At 23.6% G+C, this 22,313-nt stretch overlaps 1 protein-coding gene across 7 annotated transcripts in view; it reads right to left on the reverse strand.

The window, feature by feature from the left end:
- Window positions 1-207: 207 nt before the first annotated feature.
- The window catches only part of LOC122851242 (probable serine/threonine-protein kinase yakA), a 151,671-nt gene continuing 129,565 nt past the window's right edge, over window positions 208-22,313 (reverse strand). For 3 of the 7 annotated variants that reach the window (XM_044150349.1, XM_044150345.1, XM_044150348.1), the window contains 7 exons: window positions 14,762-15,037; window positions 12,703-12,817; window positions 10,994-11,613; window positions 8,890-10,932; window positions 8,724-8,807; window positions 8,076-8,233; window positions 208-7,529 (listed from right to left, as the gene is read on the reverse strand). In XM_044150349.1, the coding sequence (XP_044006284.1) occupies window positions 7,286-7,529; window positions 8,076-8,233; window positions 8,724-8,807; window positions 8,890-10,932; window positions 10,994-11,613; window positions 12,703-12,817; window positions 14,762-15,037 (3,540 nt within the window). In that variant the 3' untranslated portion in view covers window positions 208-7,285. The remainder of the gene's footprint in view (window positions 7,530-8,075; window positions 8,234-8,723; window positions 8,808-8,889; window positions 10,933-10,993; window positions 11,614-12,702; window positions 12,818-14,761; window positions 15,038-22,313) is intronic. The other 4 variants (XM_044150347.1, XM_044150346.1, XM_044150351.1 and 1 more) reach the window with 4 other exon arrangements.

A 22,313-nucleotide genomic window follows, 5' to 3' on the forward strand; every position in this document is an offset into this window, starting at 1 on the left:
ATTTTTACTCAATACAATTTTTTCATTTAATATTTTATTGTGGTTTTTTTTTTCAAGACGGTTTAGAGTTTAAAATGCTTTAATTTTTCTTTCTTTATTTTCATTTTTACCATTCATTTTTGCCTACAAAGAATACATTCAATACCAACTTAATTTTTAAAATTTTAATCTTTTTCACATTTTTAAAATTAATCATTATATTTAGCCTGTTAAATATATATGTTTATATATTTATTTTATAATAATATATTTATAGAATAGAAAATACATGTAACAATTATTAAAATTACTCACAATCAATCACTTGTCATTTCTATAATTATTATCGCTCTAATTACATGATATCTATTATTTATTTTTGAATTTTTACAGTTGCTCGAGAGATTCTTATTTTCTTTTCATTAAAAAAAAAAACAAAAAAAGAAGAAAATAAATTTAATTATAATTGTTCTTTTAGCCAGTGGTATAGATAAAATTATTTATTAATTTTTTAAAAAATTTTATCGGACAATAAAACGTTGTGCTCCTTGCTGTTCTCGTCAGCAAATTGAGTTTTTTTGATTTATCAATAGAATTACCCATTTAAGATCATAAATTTTACTTATATATTTAAATAAAATAATTGTATAAATTTCTTGTAATAACTTGGGTGATTAAATATTGCTGTTATAGATTTTAATTATTATTTTTTTATTGTTGCTCAAATTATTATTGATATGTTTGATTTTTAGACAGCTTAGTTGTTTTATTTAAAAAGAAAAAATGCTTTTATTTTTTACGAGAGGGAAAGAGAAACGACTTTTGGCAATTTAAATTAAAGAGGGCTGGACTTGTTAATTATTTTTTCATTATCTTTTTATCTTGAAGAAATTATTATTATTATTTTACAATACTTAAAAAATTGCTAGTTAATATTTTCACTGTTTTAAAGAAAACGAAAATGAAATTTAATTTTTATGTACAAATCTAATCATTTTTTCTTTTGCAAAACATCAAACAATTAACATCAATATTTTTTTTCTATTACTAATATTTAAGTTGACGTTTTAATTGTTGTCCATTGAATTTTATTACACAAAAATATTTATAATTTTTTTATTTTTAATTATTGTTTAATTCTAAAAGATTCTCTTTTTTTTTTTTTACTGAATATTATAGTGAGCTTTTTACTTTTTTTTTTTTTATGAGAAAATATTGTCCAGCCCTTCAGTTTCTTTTATTTATATTTTTTTGTTTTATTAGAAATACTATATTTATATACATATATTTATTGTTTTTATTTATTTGATTTTTGTTTGATTATATTCAAAAAATGTAATCAATTTTTTGAGTATTTTAATTATATTTTCAAAATTTTGATTTACAGCTGCAGCCATTTTTAACTTTTATTATTTACTATTTATGAGTGGTTAATTGCAATTTTATTTATAAAATATTAATTAAATGTTTAGTATGTATTTTTAAAAAAAATTAACAAGCTTTTATTTCCAGCAAATTAAAATAAAAACAAACGAAAAATAATGACTCGAAATGATTGTCTCAGCATGACAAAAATAAAAAATAAAAATTAGACATTAAATCAATAAATAATAATCAAATTAAATTTACAAAATTTAACAAGATAAAAAATAAAAAAAAGACAATATTTTCAATACATGTCTCGCCTCTTTCCCTCGTGAAAATTATTTTTAAATAATTTTGATTACAATCCTCACTGAAAATTTATATTCCACAATGTTATTTAATTTTTTTAAAATATTAAAACATATATTTTTTTTGGCACAATTATTATTATTTATCATTAAATTTGTTTGTTATTATTTCAAATATTTATTGTGCACAGTTAAATAAAGTTGTACTAAAATTAAATGATGAATTATTTGATTTTAAAATGTTCATTTATTGTTTTTAATCACACTCAAAGATTAAACCTATATTTAATTTTGTTCTTTTACATTTATTAGTTGATTTGATTAATTTGTTTATATAATTTTCAAGTGCCAGTATTATTTCAAATTTATTTCATTATCATTTTGTAGTGTTCTGATTTTTATACATCACATTAATCAGTCTGTCACTATTCACACATGATTTTTACACAAGTAGAAAGACATTATTTTTTCTTTAAATATTATTATCCAAGAACAACAAGAAAACAGCAAATACGTTCTTTATTTATTTTTTGATTTTATCAATAATAAAATAATAGCTGAATTTTTTTTTATATGTAATCATTCAATCTTTGCAGCTTTTGACAATTACACAAACACACTAGGTTATTTTTTTCCCCTATATATTTACATCAATTCCTTGCAGAGATAGCCAGCGTTTGGTGGATTTTACAAGATAAACATACAACCACTGATAAAAGATTAAATAACAAATCAATACTAGCAGGAAAAATAACAAATTGGATTTTTTAATCATCATCGTTTCGTCATTTGGCACAAAAGAAAGAAACAAATTAAATTTTTTTACGACTGCAATTTGTTATTCATCATGAGGATTTCTTTTTATTTTTACACACAATTGTTTTTTTTAAATCTTATTTATATAGTCAAAAGTTTAACGATTAGTGAATAATTTACCAGAACACAAAGGCACTTGGCTTATACACAGTATTTTATTTCCCCATCGAAACTGTTTTTTAAATTGATCTTATTTTTTTCAAGACAGGAAATCATTTGAAAAAACACACTGACGAACGAATTTCAATCTGTGCAGATTGATAGTGAGAAAAAAAATCGTCCAACAGATTGTGTATTTTTTCTTTTTTTTTTTTTTTTGTATCTTTTTTTTTTTTTCTTTCACAAATCATCATTAAATTTTACAATTAAGCATAGTATAAAAAGTTGGCTACAATCAGATACCGATCAATGGGAATATAGTTCCATTTTTTGTCTTTTTATTTATTTATTATTATTATTTTTTTTCCTCGAAAATAACACGCAATATTCATATTTTCAACATTTTTTTTTTTTTATTATTTATTTATCATGCACACGATATATTCATAGAAGAAAATAGTTCATTTACATTTATACTATTTATGCTGTTAATATACTGTTTATTTAATTAATCATGTCGACAAATTCAAGCATGAAAATTATTCTTATAAACTAATTGAAATTTAAACAATTTCACAAATTTATTATTTATCATTTGGATTTTTTTTTTTTTTGTCACTTTCTGCGTTGGTTTTTTATTTATTTCATCGTATTTTTTTTTTATAATTTATATATTTTTGTGGTATTTTTTAAATTATTTTTCATCAAGATCAAAAACTTGGCAATTGTTTAATTTTTTTTACCTCATAAAAATATTTTTTTTTCTTTATATTCTGGGACGTCCGTATAAAGGTATTATTTTACTTTTTTTTTTTTTTTAAATTTTTTATAATTTTTATTAAAAATTGTTTAACGAATAACATCGAGAAGTTTTTTTTTTTTTTTAAATTTATTATTTTGTCAGCCATTAACTAATATCAATTTTTTTTTTAAATATTTTTTTTTTTTAATAATATTAATAGTGTAGAATAATTATCTATCAATGCTATGTACATTCAAATGGCAAGTATTTATTACAGAACACAGTATTGCTGTTGAAATAATTAAAAACTGATTTATTTTTTAATTAATATTTCGTATTATTAACAGTTTTAAATATCAACATTGTAATACTGATTTACGGACTGCCTTTTAATAAAACCATAGAGTATAAATAATTAATAAAAATATCAACTTAGGCCATGATTTAATATAATTAATTAAAATTTCGAAAGAAAAAACATTTATTTTAGTAAAATATTGATGAATTTATTGAAGTAAAATTTCTTTTTAAATATCTACAGAATGATAGTGACTCAATTTCGATTTAAAATTATCATTTCACCAGTTGCAGGTATTTATTGAGGAAGATTAAATGATAATACTCATATTGCTTAAGTGGCATTATTTTGAGCAATCACGTAATTGCAATTTTTTATTTTTGAGCAAGATGAAACTTTTTTTTTTTTTGATTGAATTTGATTTTTTTTTCATGATATAAACAATTCTCATTTTTGTTTTTTTGATTTCTATAAATATTTCTACGAGTTAAACTAGTTGAGCATAGACAGATTGATAAAATAATAAATAATTTATTCTTTAAAATTTGATTAGCTAAAATTGAGTAATTAAAATTGACAAATATATTTTAAGAACTATTTGGCACAAAATGTTTCTTTTCTAATTTCGAAAATTGTAAATGATTGCTTCGGGTGAGAAAGACAATTGAGATAAATAACATGCAACTGGTTAAATGATAAAAAATTATCTATTAATCAATTATTGATTATTAATAGTTTTTTTTTTTTTTAAATATATAACATCAATAGTATGAATAACCATGCGAGCATATAGAGATAGATAGATAGTAAAAGTTAATTAGATTAAAGTCATGACAAGTAGTTTACAATTTAAAAACAAAAAAAAAAAAAACAATTTATTATTTTGTTAACAAGTGTATGTTGTCATTGTGTAAGTAAATTCATTGTAAGCCAAATTCTTGAAAGAAAAAAAAAGAAAATAGTCGAATTATTATTTTTTTTCTTTTTTAAAATCTTTTTGCCATTTTTTTTTAGTTTTTTTTTTTAGTTTTTTTTTGTTCTTTAATACAGTATTTTGAGCACATTCCTCAGGTGTATTAAACCACGCTTTCTTCCACGAGTTGTACCAATATATTTTGATGTCACGTATTTTAAAAATAAAAATTAAATTTATTTTACGAAAATTAAATGGACGATTCTTTTCTATTTAAGGTTTAAATCATTATTTTGTTATCGAGCGATTTTTTATGGACGATTGATCGCATTTGCCAGAAATTTATTGAAATAAATAATTTTTTTTTTAATTATATTTTATTATTAGTATTTTAAAAATTGTTTTTTTTTTTTTTTTTTTTTTTTTGTTGAAAGAAGAAGGCAAAGTGGCAGTACAATATCGGTACAACTCACTAGTTAATGGCACGGGTCCGCCTATGTACAAATACGTAATATCATATTACCACATACAATTTTATTACATCACATATTTTTATTTATTTATTTTTTTTTTTGTTATATACTATAGAGATAACGATTTTTAATTTAATTTTTTTCTTTCGTTTTTCCATATTTGTTTACTTTTCGTTTAATTAATTTCATATTTTTATTTTCAGTGACGTGGAGGGACTCATTTGTACAATTTCATGCAATTTTTTTAATTTTCTTTTATTTTGATTTAATTATTCCGTTAAAATTCGTTAATTTATTAATTTTTCTATTGTTTTTTTTTTAATAATCGGCCTCCAGTGTGTTTAATTTAAAAAATTTAATACAGTAGAAGAATTTTTTAAAACTTTACGCTTAAAAAATGACGAAATAAATGATCATTTCGAAATAAAAATATTTAAAAACACTTAGTATTTAGTATAATATTTAGTATTAATTTTTTTAATGAAGAAAAAATGTGTTTTTTTTATCGACACAGTATTGTTACAATAATAAAATATTGCAATGGTTATTAATTATTAATATAGAAACTGAGTTTCTGTAACAAGTGTATTGTCTTAAATGATATGTCTGCTAATTTCATTCAGTCACTCGTAAATATATTTATATCATATTTATTTTTAAATAACATTCATTGAAGCAATCAATTAAATTCTAGTTTTTATTTATAAAAATTTCGTTACCCATATTATTAACTGGAGGCCGTTTATCCAATATCCATCATCCACTTTGTACCGTTAATTAACAAAGAAAAAAAAAAAGAAATCGATTTTTGTATAAGTAAAAAAAATAATGAACAAAAAAATATTATTTTGATTTTAATGTAGTTTAAATTGGCACTAGTATTGAGGAGTAAGAATAATATAGCAAATTTTTTTTTTTAAGTAATAAATGTCGCAGGTCAGAAAAAAAGTTACAGGTATTATTTCTAAATTTATATTTGTCATAAAAAAGACAAAATACACAAAATTATATTTATCAATTATGTCTAAAAATAATTTCTAGATTAAATTTTAGACGTTTATTATTTAACAATTTATAACATTTTATTAAAAAAGATTAAAATACGTCTACGATAGGCCAATTTCTTGAATAACAATTTAGAGTTTCGCGCAATCGAAACTTGATATAAAATGCTTATTTCTTTTCCCAAGAAATCCATCAATCAATTTTTATTTTTTACTTAATTCATCATTAATAATCAAACTTGACTTTAACATTTTTTTTTTTTTTCATTTTCCTAATTATTTTTTTAAATCTTTTCTTATCAAATAAATCATTATTCTTATCATTTAATTTTTAAAACGTATTTTTTTCTTCCACAAGAATCTCACCTCGTAGACTTGCTGTTAAAAAAAAAAAATAAATAAATTGTTTAAACAGCGAAATAAATAAATAAATAAAATTAAACTAACTTTTTTTTTTTTTTTATCTAATTAGTGTGAATGAATGTTTATTGTAATATTATTATGCTTTTGTTTAAATTTTTTTTTTTCTTCTTTAAAATCTACACCAATTTTACATGAAAATTTGAAACTTCTTTTATCTACATGCTCAGAAATTGTATATATATATTAACTCTATTTACAAAAAAAAAATCCATCAATTAATTTTTTCCTAAGTATCATCATATATAAAATATTTCGAAGAAAAAAAAAAAAGGTAAAATAAATATTATTACGATGTTTCAGTGTTATATTTAGATCGTCCCAGTGCATATTTTTTATTGTTTAATTATTTTCTTTTAAATATGAGCGATGGATAAATACAAAAGTTGGTTATTTTTTCTTTCAAACAATTGTTTGTTTTATCCACAAACGATTGTCCTATTTCATTTTTGTTTTAATTATTACACAAAGATAATTATAATTAATATGTTAATTATTATTTTTTCAAGTTTTTTTTTTATTTTGTCACTTCGATACCCTGGTTGCCTTATGGGATCAATATTAATATCCTCATTTTGTAGAAAAATGATTAATTAATTTAATATTTTGATTTTAAATTTCCATTTATTTTGATTTATTTAGACCATTTGTAGAAACTCTGCTGCGCATTAACATAGGCCATTTTAAATATCGTTTCCATCTTCCCAATTAGGCTAGTATGAATATTAAATATTAAATTTATTCCAGTCAATTATTTGAATGAAAATATATATTTTCTGCTTATGACGAATACAGTATGACTTTTAATTATAATAATAATAAATTGAAGCCTTCGTTAGGGTACCTCAAGTGCGCGTATATGAGAATTCTATGGTGGTCTCAATCTTGTTGGATTATGCCAAATATTATTGGCATTTAATTGTTCACTTTTAACTGTTATTTTTTGATAATCATTATTAATATTTAATTGTTGATTATTATTATTATTATTTTGTGATTGTTTGTGCATTTGATTTGTTGATTTTTTAGATTCTTGAGATGCTGTATCTGGTAAAGGTATTGGCCTGTGTGACTTCATGTGGGCACTTCTGCTTTTGACTTTGTTGAAAACTCTGAAAATAAAATATTTCATTGTAATATTTTCAAGCTTTTATTAAATTATTATTGTTTTTAATTTATCATGGTTTATTTGTTGCATTGCCAAGCTTTTTTTTCATGCTGAAAAAAATATTTATTTACAGCGACATGCGTTTTATCATTCGTGGAAAAATAATAATGTGATTACGACATCAATGAACAATCGAACAAAAATAATAATCATTAAGTTAATTAAAAATTAATTAATTAAAATTAACAATAAGAGTATGATTGAGGAATTTTTAAAATTAAAAAAATGGCTTATTTTCTGGACTATTTCCTTGATAGTAATTGTTTGAATTTTTTTTTTTTTTGAATGAATTACTAATTATCTATTTTATAAATTTTCCTAAAATAAATATTTAAAGTTTTTTTTTTGTTGGTAGTTTACACATGTCAAATAATGAATATAATTTTTGAAACGTTATCAATATTGTTATGATGAAATAAATATTGATGTAATTTAAAAATAATAAATTGATAACGAATTATTAAAATAATATTTAATTAGGAAAACTTACTTCCCGCAAATCTTGCAGGGGTAGTGAAGTGGGGTGGGCACGGGTAGTTGTTGCTCAGAACTAATGTGAGTTTGTGAATTGTTGTTGACTGTTGATTGGCCATTATTGGCGACAATGTTGCTTCCTGTCATCGTTACTGTTACACTTCCGCTAAAGCTCTGACAACACAAAGAAAACACAAAGCCAAAATAAACAACAACACAAAAAACACAAAAATAAAAATAATAATTATTTATAAATTTAAATTAAAAAAAGTAGATTATATATATTTTTTTCTCTTTGTAATAATTTAAAAATAAACAAAAAATAATTTCCAGTGCAATTATGTGAAGTAAAATTGAAGCTTCAAAGCTTTGTATGCAAAAAAAATAAAAAAAATAAAAATAAAACTCAAATGTTTTATAAATTTTTTAATATATAATTTATCTTTTTAATGAAAATACTAAAAATTCCACTTGTTAAAATTAAAAATATACAATAAAACATGCAACATTTAAACAATCACATTTACACAATCGAAACAAATATATATATTCATACAAAATATTTTAAAAAGAATTAAAAAAATATATATATCTTCTATGATTCTGCTGGGATAATATAAACACCAGTATTATAAAATGAAAAAATTAATTAAATGAAACTTACATCAGGGCAGTCGTAGGCAAAGAGCCTTAATTCCCCTTCGCTAGTTGTCAAAGTAGCTGAAGATTCTCTCTCATTTGTCTGCAACTTAATGAAAAAAAAAATTATAAATATAAAATAAAAATATCATCTTTACAATTAAATTAATTATCATTTAAATAAAACTTACAAGTGTTCTGTGAAGTATTGATTTTTCTTCACATAAATCCATATCACTAACAGATGCAATTGCATCTCTAAGTTCTTTAGTATCTTTACTATCATTACCTCCCTCAAATTTCATTTTATATCTACAATGTTTATCTCTAACTTTTTTATTTTCATTTGGACATAGTTTTTTCCATATATAATAAAATTGTATACATTGTTTTGTTGTTTTAGTTGTAATATCACGTGATATTAATGAAAAATTTTTATTATATTCAAGTAAACCCTGATAGAAAATCATCATTTCTTGGCTAGTCCATCTATCAGTGTCACGATAATCATATGTTGTTAGTGGATGATGTGGTGGTAATACTGGTGTTGGTTTCATTAACTTTAACATTGCTTCATGTATATTGCCATTACACATATGTAATAAATGTAATGCATATTCTTTATTTCTACCACCACCAGGTGTACCAGCACAACATGCAAATTGTAAGTACATATCAATTGAATTATTATCAATGTTATTTAAAATACCAGGATCCCAAAGTAAATGATCTGTTTCACGTCCACCACGTCCACGTTCAGTTTCATTATCAATTGGTGGTATTGATGCTTGATAACGTGTACCAATATTTATTCTTGGTGGTGGTCCATCATTACCCTGTGAATCATCTGAACTAAAATCAGAATCTCTATCATTTTGATGTAAACGTGCATATAGACCAGCACCCATACGTGATGGATCAAGTATTGGTGGTGGTGTATAACTACTGTCCCAATGACGATCACATGCACGTCTTAAACGAGATGGATATGTTGTTGTTGTTGCTGTTGATGTTGTTGATGATGTTGTTATACTATCAATTCTCGGTCTTTTTCTACTATTTTGTTGATATTGATGTTGGTGGTGCTGCTGCGGTTGATTCTGTTGATGCTGTTGATGCTGCTGTTGTTGTTGTGGATTTATATGATGATGATTATTATAAGCTTGTTGAATTATTGGATTTGATAATATATTATCAGGACTTAGAAATAAATCATCATCTGAATTTTCTTGTTTAATATGTTCAACTGGTACTGGTAAATGATTTTGTTTATGATAATTTTTAGTTGTATTTGTTTGAATTAAATATTGTGATGGATTTATTAATTGTTGTGAAAATTGTTGTTGTTGTTGTAATTGTTGCTGCTGTTGTAATTGTTGTTGCTGCTGCAGTTGTTGTGGTTGTTGTTGTTGTTGTTGATGATGAGAATATTGTTGTGTTTGATTATTAATATTATTTTGTAGTACATTATTAATCATATTACCACCAATTGAATTTTGCATTGATTCAATTTTTGGATTTGTAATACGTATTTCTTTTCTAAATGTTAATGCAGGACTCAATGTACTTTGTACTAAAAAATTAGTTTTTTGTAAACCAGCTGTTTGTATTAATTTATATTCACCATTATTATCAACAACAATACCAGCAAGACTACCATTACCAAGACCAAAATCAACAAGATTTTGACTTGTTATTAATTTATATGATTGAAATTCAAATTTACGACGATTTGCAGCAAAATCTTTTGGACTTGATGATAATAATGGATCTTCTGAATTTGGCATCATTTGATTTTGTAATGCATGATGTGGTGAAAAGCCAGATGATGTAAATGTTGCTGTACCTGGTGATGATACTGATGATGGTGGTAATGATGATAATGGTGATGGTGCTGGTGTTGCTGATAATGGACTTGGTAATGGTGAACTTTGATTTGGTGATGATGAACCATAAATATCATCTTGACTTGCTGGTGGTGTTGGATAAGTAAAACTTGGACTATCATGACGTGTTAATGGTGATGGTAATGGTGATTGAGTTGATAATGTATGTGGACTTTCATTATATTGTGTACCATATGCACTAAATTCAGCCAATGATTCAGGAAGTGGTGAATTAACAAGAGCTTGTAAATCTGGATTTACAGTGTGTTGTGATGTAAAACGATTTTCACGTGTTATATCATGCAACTGATCAGACGACTGATCTTGAAGTAATTTCGATGCCTGAAACTAATTAATTAATACAATTAAAATTATTACTTGGTTTATAATTGGTTTATAATCAATTTACCTGTATTGAATCCAATTGACTTGATTGAAGTAAAACCGAGTCAGGTACAACAGTTACTTGTTGAAATACTTCATCCTGTAAACTTGGACTAAAATAACCACCATCTTCAGAATAACCAGTCATTGTAAAGCTCTCTGAAACAGTATGTTGTGTTTGAGCTTGTGGTTGAGTTGGCTGTTGTTGTTGTTGTTGCTGTTGCTGCTGTTGATGTTGTTGTTGCTGTTGTTGATCTTGTTTTTGTTGTGGTTGATTTGTTTTAGCAACTTGTGGACTTGGTTTATAAGTCAATTGAACTCTCTGTCCTGGATCTGATGTTGCACGTTTACCAGCAATTTTTGTTGTACCTTTTAGTATAAAATCAGCAAGTGCTTGTGCTTGTGCTTGTGTTTGTGCTTCTTGTAATTGTTTTTGCACATTTTGATGACCACCAACAGTTACATTTGGCTGACGAAAATGTTCAGTATCTGTTAGTTTACGATTTTTTTCACTAGTCGCCAGTGGTGGTGGTGCTGGTATTGCAAAATTTGTTTTTCCAATAATATTATTTTGTACATCTGTTGGTTGTGATGTGAAAATTGACGAATTAACTCTCGCTTGATTTGCTGCATTCGCTTCTGTTGCTAGAACAAATTATGCAAAAAAAAAAAAAAAAACAAACAAAATTGGATTAGTAAATGAGAATATAATATCATTGTTCAAGTTATAATGTCAATTTGTTATTTTTAATATAAACAGCTTAATTGTCTTGGAATAATTTGATTAATTAACAATTTAAATAAAAATATACATAACTAGATATTGCGGTGCGAAAAACCGATTATAATTTATTTTATTTGAACATGTGTTGAATAAAAAAAAAAAATTTGCAAAAATGGCTTTTTTAATAAATTGGCAATTTGTGAATGAAAAAATAAAAGGACAAAAATAAAATATCAACGAGGTTGAGTATTGATCGTGCTGCAATTTCTTTATTCTAGATACGTTTGTTTTATTTATTTATTTTTTTTTTTTATTGCTTTTCTCTTTGTGCGTACACAGTGTTGTGACATGAATACGATTAGCTTGTAACTGCCAGTGAAATTTTATGTATTTTTTTGCTTCTTCTACCGACAAAATAACACGCAAAGTTTAAAAAAAACAATAAAAAATAAATGTCTAGCAAATTGTGATATCATTGTTACGTGTCTAGTCGAAAAAGTTTTATAAAAAAATAAAAATTGACCTTTATTGATAAACAAAAAGAATTTCCCTGTTTCCTTTTTTTTTTTGTTATTTCTTTGCGAATGTTTAAAATTATATTCTCAAAAAAAAAAAAAAAAATGTATCATCATCGAAAAGATAAAATATACATGTTGGATTTTGATTTATCACAACAGTCACTTGTACAATGCTAAAATAAAAAAAATATTTTGGCACTACTCAGCTACTCTAAATCATTGTGATGCACGAGCTTGAAATATGTTGTATTTTGTATTCGACATATCTTGGTCGCTGCACAAGATATATTGTCAAGCAATGACATGAATATATATTATATTTATTCCAAGTTATCATATTTCTTCTTCCATGTTTATCATACATTTATTTATTTATTTTTTTTTTGTTTATTCCCTCAGTAATACAAATTATTTATACGATTTTTATTATTCATTGATTCAATATGCTGTCAATTTACTAGACAAATAAATATTAATAATATATTCAATTACCAGTTGTTCTTTTTTGAATAATTTTTTCTTCAATAAGTGCTCGAACATTTACAGATGCTGTTTGTAACGGTGGTCCTGGTGTTTCTTTTTTTTCATTTTTTTTATTTTCACCATCCTGAAACAAATAAAAAATAAATATTGTTTTTATTATTTTATTATTCAATTATTATAATGACGATGGAAAATTGTTTGTAGATTAGAAACCACATATAGATTCAAATTGATAGGCTTTAAACATGAGACACGCGACTAATCAATGAGCTTGGCTAATCACTCCCACTATTCAATTATCTGATGATCAAATTTCCACTGTACATGATACCTTCTATTCACTATATATCACTAAACCCATAAATTTACTCATAAATTATTTTCAAATCGACTAATGTACACAGACCATAAATGCTCAACAAATTATAATAATTATTAAACAATAAATTATGGTCATTGACTCACTGATAAAGCGACACGTAATATCATGATTATATCAAATTAAATATCATAGTTTCAAAAAGACCCAAGTGCCATTTCGAAAAAAAAAAAATTTATTTCGATTTTTCGAAATATTAAAAATGTCTTTTTCGAAATTCTTTAACAATTTATTTTTTTACTAACATGCCATTAAATTGATAGTATAAATATTTTTTAATAGTTAATAGACTCATCTTTATAATTATTAAAATCAATATTAATTATAGGAAAAAAAATTTAATCAATTTGTCGTTGTTGTTGTTGATTTAACCAATGTTAAAATCTGATACATCACGTTTACGATATTGAACTCTGTCTTTGACATTGAATGCATATATTGTAATACTCCTTCAAGCGTTGAACACTTCATGAATATTGAACAAAATTGGAGTGAGAATGTATATATCAAGAGATGATGAACATACCATGCGGGATGATGTGCAAGAAGGGAAATTGATATTGTATATAGACACACAAATACACACTGAATTGATTACAAATTTGAAGAACATAAATTTACAATTTGTCATGAATAAAATTCACCATGTATATACATCAAAGAGATAACATTAAAATTTTATCTTCAATATATAAATACATAAATATAAATTAAATGATATTATAATTATAAAATAATAATCAATAATTTAAATAGTTAAATTCAATTTATTTTAAATGTAGACATTTTTGATGATGTTTGCATAAAGTTTAAGCAAAGCCCATTATCTATGTACAACTTCAACTTGAAATTGAAAGATGAAAATAATAATAATAATAATAGTAAATAATATAAAAAATAAAAAAAAAAAAAAGGAGTAAAGGTTTCTTCATCTCCTAACGCGCTTCATTGGGATTGGTTGAAAGCCACCGGAACGAAAGAACTTGTTAATGGCTTCATTCCGATTCGATCATCGCCTTATCTTTCTATCTTGCAAGTCCCAAGTCTACCACACTAAGACCCTCTCCTCTTTTTCTTTATTCCTCTTATTTTTTTTTTTTTTTTTCATTTTGTCCTACCACTATGACGCCATCTATTTTCCAACGTTTTTTCTACGTTTCACTGTGCAATTTCAATCTCTATCTATTTTAGCTTTATCCTTCGATCTTTTTTTTTATTTTTTTTATTTTTTTCTCCATCGTTCGCGATGCTAGCAACCCCCTTTCTCACACCCTCTTTTTTTTTTTTTTTTTTTTACCCTCATCACTGAAACTACTACCCTCCCTGTTGCCCACCTGCTTTTCTTTTTTATAAAACTTTCAACCTTGCTGGGAATGAATAAAAAAAAAAAACTTTTCTCTACGAAGCTTTTCAGCAAATTTTCTATGAAAACAGTCGCACCGATGGTGCCCTTAGTTGAGATATTTTTAATCAACATATTGAAGGTTATCTAGAATCACTCAACCTTAAACTTTTTAACTCAGAAATATGTAAAAAAAAAAAAAATTATATTTTTCATTCAACTGTGAATAATTTAATAATTAAATGTTTTTTTTTTTTTTATTTGAAATATGTTCTTTTGTACTGTTACTAGGGGTTATATTAAAAAGCTTTTTTTTATTTTATTTGTAATATATTAAATATTAATACCTTTTTAAAATATCCACCGTGTAGTCTCATGTGTCCATTTAATGCTGGTATGTTTTTAAATTGACGACGACAAAGGCTACATTCAACAAGTTTTGTTTCATTTCCATTTTTATTATTTATTGTTGAAGCACCACCAGTTGTCATGTTATTTGTTAATGTATTTGTTTTATTGTTGGCATTACTTTGTGATGATGTGACTGATTGTGATTGTTGATTTGTCGATTGTTGTAGTGTTTGTTTTTGTTGGGATTGAACTTGTTGTTGTGGCTGTTGTTGCTGTAACAAAAAAATATAATAATTATTAATTTAAATTTGTTTAAATATATTTTAAAAATTGTCTCTTTAAATTTAAAAAAGTTTTACATGTTTATTTTACAAAGTAAATATTTTTTTTTGTTAGAAATAAATTCAACAATTTTAATTGGATTTAAAAATTAAAATAAAATGTTAAATTAATATTTTTGTCAAACGTTAAATTTTAATTTAAAAAAAATTTCTTCATTTCAAAATGGTGATTTTTATTTTTATTTGTTTCTCGTATGAAGCTTTAATGTGACCTCTAATTTCTTAACTTTATATAACTTATTTTGTTGCTACCCTTATTTGATACCCTCCCTTAACTTTTAATACATTCCAAGAAATAATCCATCTTCTATTCTTCATCTTGTTTAGTTTCTCTTTAACAAAAATTCGCGCATCCAAAGATGGTTAGACATTACGAATGATGATAATAATTCAATGGGGAAGAAAACCAACAAGATTCCTTTATTTCATGTACCTAAACTTGAATGTATGTCAAGTTAGATGAATTTGAGTTAAACAAAATTTTCTCTCTGCTTTTACTTTAAATATTTTCTACATTTCTTATACTTTTCATCCCTCTTTTATTCTTGGACTTAAATTCCTTGTCTTTTGTCATTTATATACACATACAAGCAATGTCAAAGTTTAAACTGGAATTTATGAAAACTTGATCCACTGGATTGTGTAAGTACCTAGTTGAAAGAATTTTAATTCACTCAAAATAATTTTAAATATATTTTTTAAATAATTAAAAATATTATCTTTACAAGTACAATTTTCAAATTTAATTAATTATTATTTTCTTTCATGAAAATTCATGTGAATCGTTTGATTTTAAAACTTGAAAAATATATTACAAAGTTTTTCAAGTATAATAATCATTTGGATCATTTGGATTTTATTTAAAAAAAAAAAAACTAAATTTATAAATAAATGATGAAAAAAGTTTAAGTAAAAAACGAAAGACAAACTAAAATTTTTAAAAAGTTTTAAGTATATATTTCTTGATATTATAGTAACTGAACATTGTTAAAATTATTGTTAAGTCTTTGAATGAAAAGTAGTGCAAAGAAGGGTTGAGAATAACTATTTGTAATTACGTTTTGGCTTGCGCATCTTTCGCTTCTCAACCCCATCATCATCGTCGTCATCATTCTATCCTGTTTCAGTCACTCATTCACTCACTCTCATCCTGTCATTCTCGTTTATATCCTGGACGATTTTCCTTTGTTACATTAGCCAGTATCCCATTCCAGTTAGACATATAAACCGACGGACACGATTATATCTACACTGAATTCAAATATATTTTTTATTTTTTTTTTCATTTTTCATTTCAACTTGCGTCACATTTTTATCTCTTATTATTTCTTTATCAACTTTATAATGTAATTAATTTTTTTCATCACTTGTTGACGATGTCAAAAGCATTTTATAATTTTTTTTTTCTTTACAGATATTTAGCATATATAATTAAGAGAGAAATTTTTTATATTAGCTTTAATGAATTTTTTAATTTCAAAAAGAATATCAAGTATCGTTGTATGATTAAATATTCCAAATAAAATTATCCACGTGGAAAATATCTACTAGCAAGTAAAAAATATACAATTTACTCTTTTTTTTTTTTATTTTAATTTTTACTCTGACTGACTCTTTGAATTTCAAAAAAAAAGGTAGTAAAATTGGAGAAATAATTTTAACCAGGGGTATTTATTATTCAAAAAATATAACCAATTATTAAAAAACTCCTAAAAATAATTTAAAAACAATAATTGATTTTTTTCAAGGCATAAATTTGATGCAAAATAAATTCACCTAAAACCTGTTTAGCCAGTACTAAGTACAATAAAATTTCCAGTTAAAAAATTGATCAAACAACAAAGCTAAAACTTCCCAACTAAAAAAAAAATTATTGACTAGCTTTATAAATTTTTCTGCCACTAAAAAAAATAACTAAACACTAAATTAAAATTTAAAAATATAAAAAATACTGTAAACAAAAAAATTAAATATTTCTTTTTGCTAAAATATTTTCTATACATTTAAAATACTTTGTTGAATTATGTCAAAGTACAATAAATATCTATAATGACTCTTTATATGTTATTTTAAATTAAAATTAAATATACAGTCATGTCACAATGACAAGGAGTATATAATTCATCAGAAATCTTAGTAAAAGAGTAAGAGGGTAATATAGTATTGTAATGGAAACAGAATAGAATAATTTCTGGTGCTCGCGGACACAAAATGTGGTAATTGCGAATAATTGTATTGTCTTCGAGTCGTTCGGTTTGAGTCTCTTGCTATACCACTGTCAAATTCTATTCCCTATATATATATGAAAATTTACAAACCCTCGAAATTTCTATATATACTCTGAGCGACTATAGCTAAATTGCTTTGATACGAATTGAGGGCTGCAAAACCCTCGTGTCGATTAAGAGCTTCCCCCAATTTCTATCTCACTCAGTATTTTACCAACTTTATATATATAATCTCAATGTATATATGTATATATTTTGTCAAATATACAATTCCATTTACTCTTTTAAAATCTCATATAGCCAAGGGAATTTATCTCTATCTCTCATTTTCGAAATCTTGTTTTACATTGGCATTATGCATGTGTACATTTCTATATCCATCTCAACTTGAATAGTACTTTGATTTAAATTTAACGATATTAAATTTATTCTATCTTTTTTTCTATGAAATTTAATTATTTTTATATGCAAATATACAGCTTATTACTGTCTTGAATTCTTTTCAAAAACTCAAAGCACATTATTACTTGATTCTTTCATTTATCTTTATAAATTTATATCAAAGATATTTCTTGACTTATATATATTTAATAATAATAATTTATTACAGAAACTTTAATTGAAATGTAAATTATCGAAACCACAAAATATTTCTTACTGTTTTAATTACTTGCTTTTACGAAACAAGTAGATATTTTTTTTTGAATAAAAGTTTTGATGAAATTTATGCTACATTGATTTTAAAATTTATTGTATGTATTTAATATTAATTATGAAAATTAAATATTTATATTTAAGATATTGGAAAATGAAATTGATAAAATCAAGTAGTTTAATATATTTGAGTTGATAGTTTTTTTATTTTTTTTTTAAATACATATATATAAAAATTGTCTGTGCACTCAGCAAGATACGAATCAAACTCTTGTAATTTCTTTAGTTTTTATATTTTTATATTTTCTCAAGACTCTGGACATTTTATTCTCGTCTCGTATTTCTATATTGATACGGGATCAACATCGCATTTTATATTTTTCCATCAGATATATCATATAATTTTTTTTTATATTTTTTAACTGTTTTTTAGTTTCTTGCCAAACCCTCAGGCTGATCTTTCATTTTTCTTTATCATGAAAACGAATACACGATACACTTATATATACGGCGGATGTTTTTCTCATCGTAACATTGTTTATTATATTATTTTTTTTTTGTTTTATCAATGTATAAAATGTGTGTGTACATTTCAAAAATGTCTGATAAAAATTGAGCTGAAAATAAATATTAAATTTTTAAAAATTTAAATTTTCTTTTGTTTATATATTTTTTTAAAACTATTTATTATTAACATTTAAATTTTTATATGATGATTCATCATTAGATATTTAATATACATAATAAATGTATTTTTTTTAATTATTTTTTTGCATTATTTTACTTCAAATAGTGTGGCGCCTTTCTGGTTGTATATTCAGGTTGAAACGTTATAGTGTAGAAACATTACTCGCACGTGTTGCAAAGTCTAAAAGTACTTTCATAATAGTTTCATTAAAGCACAACCATATCATCGCATGACTCATTCATTAAATTACATATTAAAAATAAAATCATCATCATCATAATAAATATTCTACAGTCAAAATAGATTTAATTTTTTTTTAAATATTAAATTTAACATTTAAAAAAAAAAAACAATGTTAATAAATGTTAATTTTCTAACTCTAAACATTTTTTTAATTCATGTTAATGTCAAAAATTTATTTATCATTTAAAATGAATTTAGTATTTTATATTTTTGTTTGTAAATTATAAATTTGTCAATAATTAATTAAAATATTAATTAATAAATAAAAAAAATATGTATTTTAATTAAAAATAATAATTTTTCAACTTGACAAGCAACAATAAGTAATTTCAGTTATATTTTGACATGAGAAATACTTGAATGACTTGATAAATGAAAAAAATAAAAATAAAAAAAGAGATACGGAAATTGAACAAGAGATGGTATTGACGTTTATCGATTGACGTCAGTCAATAGATTTTAATTCAAGCTTAATATTATCCCTCTGGTGCATATTCAGCTTGTGTATACATCAGATGGAATATTCTAAAGATAAATAATGACATAGATGAAAACAATTTACCCAAAAAAAAAAAAAAAAAAGAAAATGTAAAATTAAAAAATAAATAAAATATAAAATAAAAAAAACTGCTTGATGGTTAAATTGGCGAGACGAAATACTGTAGTTCAGCTGACACATAAATATTACTGGCACATGGTACCGAGGGCTTATGAACAATAACCCTATCGTATATGGGTTTTACCTTCGAGCTTCTGTTAAGCGCCTGACTACACTCGGTAATTACACTGGACCATAAACATTCGGCCCATGGCTCAATCTCGTTGAAGCACCGAAGGGTATGCCTAAACCTACATGCCTGATGGTACTGATGCAACTACTATATGTCAAGATATTTATACATCAAAATATTATGGCTTTTACACTGTATAAACTCACATACCATCAAGTCATTTTATAACCTGACATTAAATAATTTTAAATTACCAAAAAAAAAAAAAATAATAAATTAAACTCAAGGATTATTTGAAATTTTTTTATTTTTTTAATTTACGTTTAATTAAGCCTTTAAAAAAATTATAATTCATTCATTTTATATTTTTTAATTATAATTGAAATAATTATATATTAATTTAAATAATTAAAAATTTTTTTTTCGATTTTTGAATTTATTTAGAAATTTAAATTGCAATTACTAATAGTAATTTTTTTTTTTTTTTTAATTTATTTTATTTTTAAATTCATTTATTAACATTCATTAATTTAATTTTATTAGAATTTTTTTACTTAATTTTTAATCATTATTAAATTATATGAAAAAAAAAGTTGAGCAATTTAATTATTAAATGTAATTTTTTTTTTAATGATAATAATGATTTTTGATTTAATTAAAAAGTTCAATTAGAATTGGTATTTTGTTTATTTTTTGCTGATAAAAATTAAGACGATAGTTAAAAATTTATCAACAATTTAATTAACATTTTAAAATTTGAATAAAAAAAATTTACCTGTTGTGGATATGTATAATTATTTTGATACTGCTGTTGACTAAATTCATGATACTGTGAATAATCATTTGTTGGATAATTAAAATTATCATAACTATGATAGCTCTGATAATTTTGATAATTATAATTTTGATAATTTTGATAGTCTTGATACTGTTGATTATACGATTCTTGATTTTGATATATTTGATTTTCATTATTATTATTATTATTATTTTGATGATTTTGATTAAACCAATCATGATTATAGTCGTCCATGACACAATCACTTCACTTGAAATTATCCAATATCTTTTATCCTCATCATTGACAATTTAATTAGATAAAAAAATAGTAAGATACTTAATTTATTTTTAAACTCGATTATATATCAACTGAGGAACACTCAAAGTATTTAACAAGAAGAGCAACTTGTGACAACTGAATTGAGTTTGAATTTTTGTACAAGACATAAAGATATTTCTTTGCTGGTGGTTTAAAATTATCTCCCACCCCAAGATGACGATACACTTTGGGGGTTTGTTTGACGATACACAAGGGCTCAAAAAACTGGTCCAGTTTTATTTTTATATTTTTTGGCTCACATGGGGGGTCGCGAGAAAGGTGGACAAGAGGTAAAGGGTTATTATGTCATCTTTATACCCTTTCATCCCTTCCTTCTTTTTTTTATTATTTAAAAAAATATTGTATTTTAAATCGAGTAAATTTGGATTTTAAAACCACTTCCTTGTTGCATGAGAATTATTAGACAAAATGAAAATTTATAAATTAGAAATGTTTTAAATTTTTTTTTATTAACAATTTGTTAAATAAATAATCGATAAATATTAGTGAATTTTGATATTTAGTAAAATTTTTTTTGTCAATTAAAAAATAAATGATAATTTAATTGCTTTTAGTATTTGTTGAAAATAAAATTCTTGTGGTACAAAGTCAAATTAAAAACATGACGCTGTGTTGTCACAAAAAAAAAAAAAAAAAAAGACAAGTGATTTTTAATTTTAAACTGTCCACTTTTAGTGTCAAACCGATATGTGCATTTTACTTTGTCTCGTAATTTGCGTTGTATGTTTTTTTTATTTTTTATTTTCAGTGGTCGCTTTTTATTTTTTACGAGACTAATTGAATTCATTTTCCATTTTTCTCTGCCGTCACTTCTCATCTGCATGTTCATTTGCCCACAGTAAAATCGTTGACGATCAATGTACTTGTATTTTTATTATTCCATATGTGTATTTTAAAACCACAAATATATTATTTTAAAATAAAAAAATAAAAGCTAAAAATATTTTTTAATATAATTTTTATTATTATTAATCTATTTTTGTATTTTAAAATGATAAAAAAAATTTTTAATTATTAATTTTATATTGTTTGTGATGGCTTTCATTATTTAAAATTAAAAAAAAAATTATTTTTCAACAATAACTATTTTTTAAATGAATTTTTTAAACAATTATATATTTCTTTTGATAATTTTTATTTAAATACCTTTAAATTATTAATTTTCTATTGTTTATTCTGTCTTTTGTTATTTAAAATTAAAAAAAAAAAATCATTTCCCAACAATAACCAATTTTTAAATAACTTTTTTAATGATTATTAATATTTTTTTTGATTTTGTATAGTACCTGTCAATTAGTATCTTGCTAAATATCCGGTTGTACTTTGAACAACATGATCCATTGTGCCTTGGTAATTTGATAAGAGGCATTGATTTTCAAGAGTATTAATATTTAATAAAGAAAAAAAAATCATAATAATAAATAAACATATATCCTCCCTCATTTTGACTTGGTAACATGTAATAAAGTTAACAAAGCTGAACATTCAAATGAAATTAAAAATAAAAAATTAAATTAAAATAATACAATTAAAATTCAAATTA

The sequence above is a fragment of the Aphidius gifuensis genome, linkage group LG3 (genome assembly GCF_014905175.1).
Source record: "Aphidius gifuensis isolate YNYX2018 linkage group LG3, ASM1490517v1, whole genome shotgun sequence".
In the NCBI taxonomy this organism is placed as follows: domain Eukaryota; kingdom Metazoa; phylum Arthropoda; class Insecta; order Hymenoptera; family Braconidae; genus Aphidius; species Aphidius gifuensis.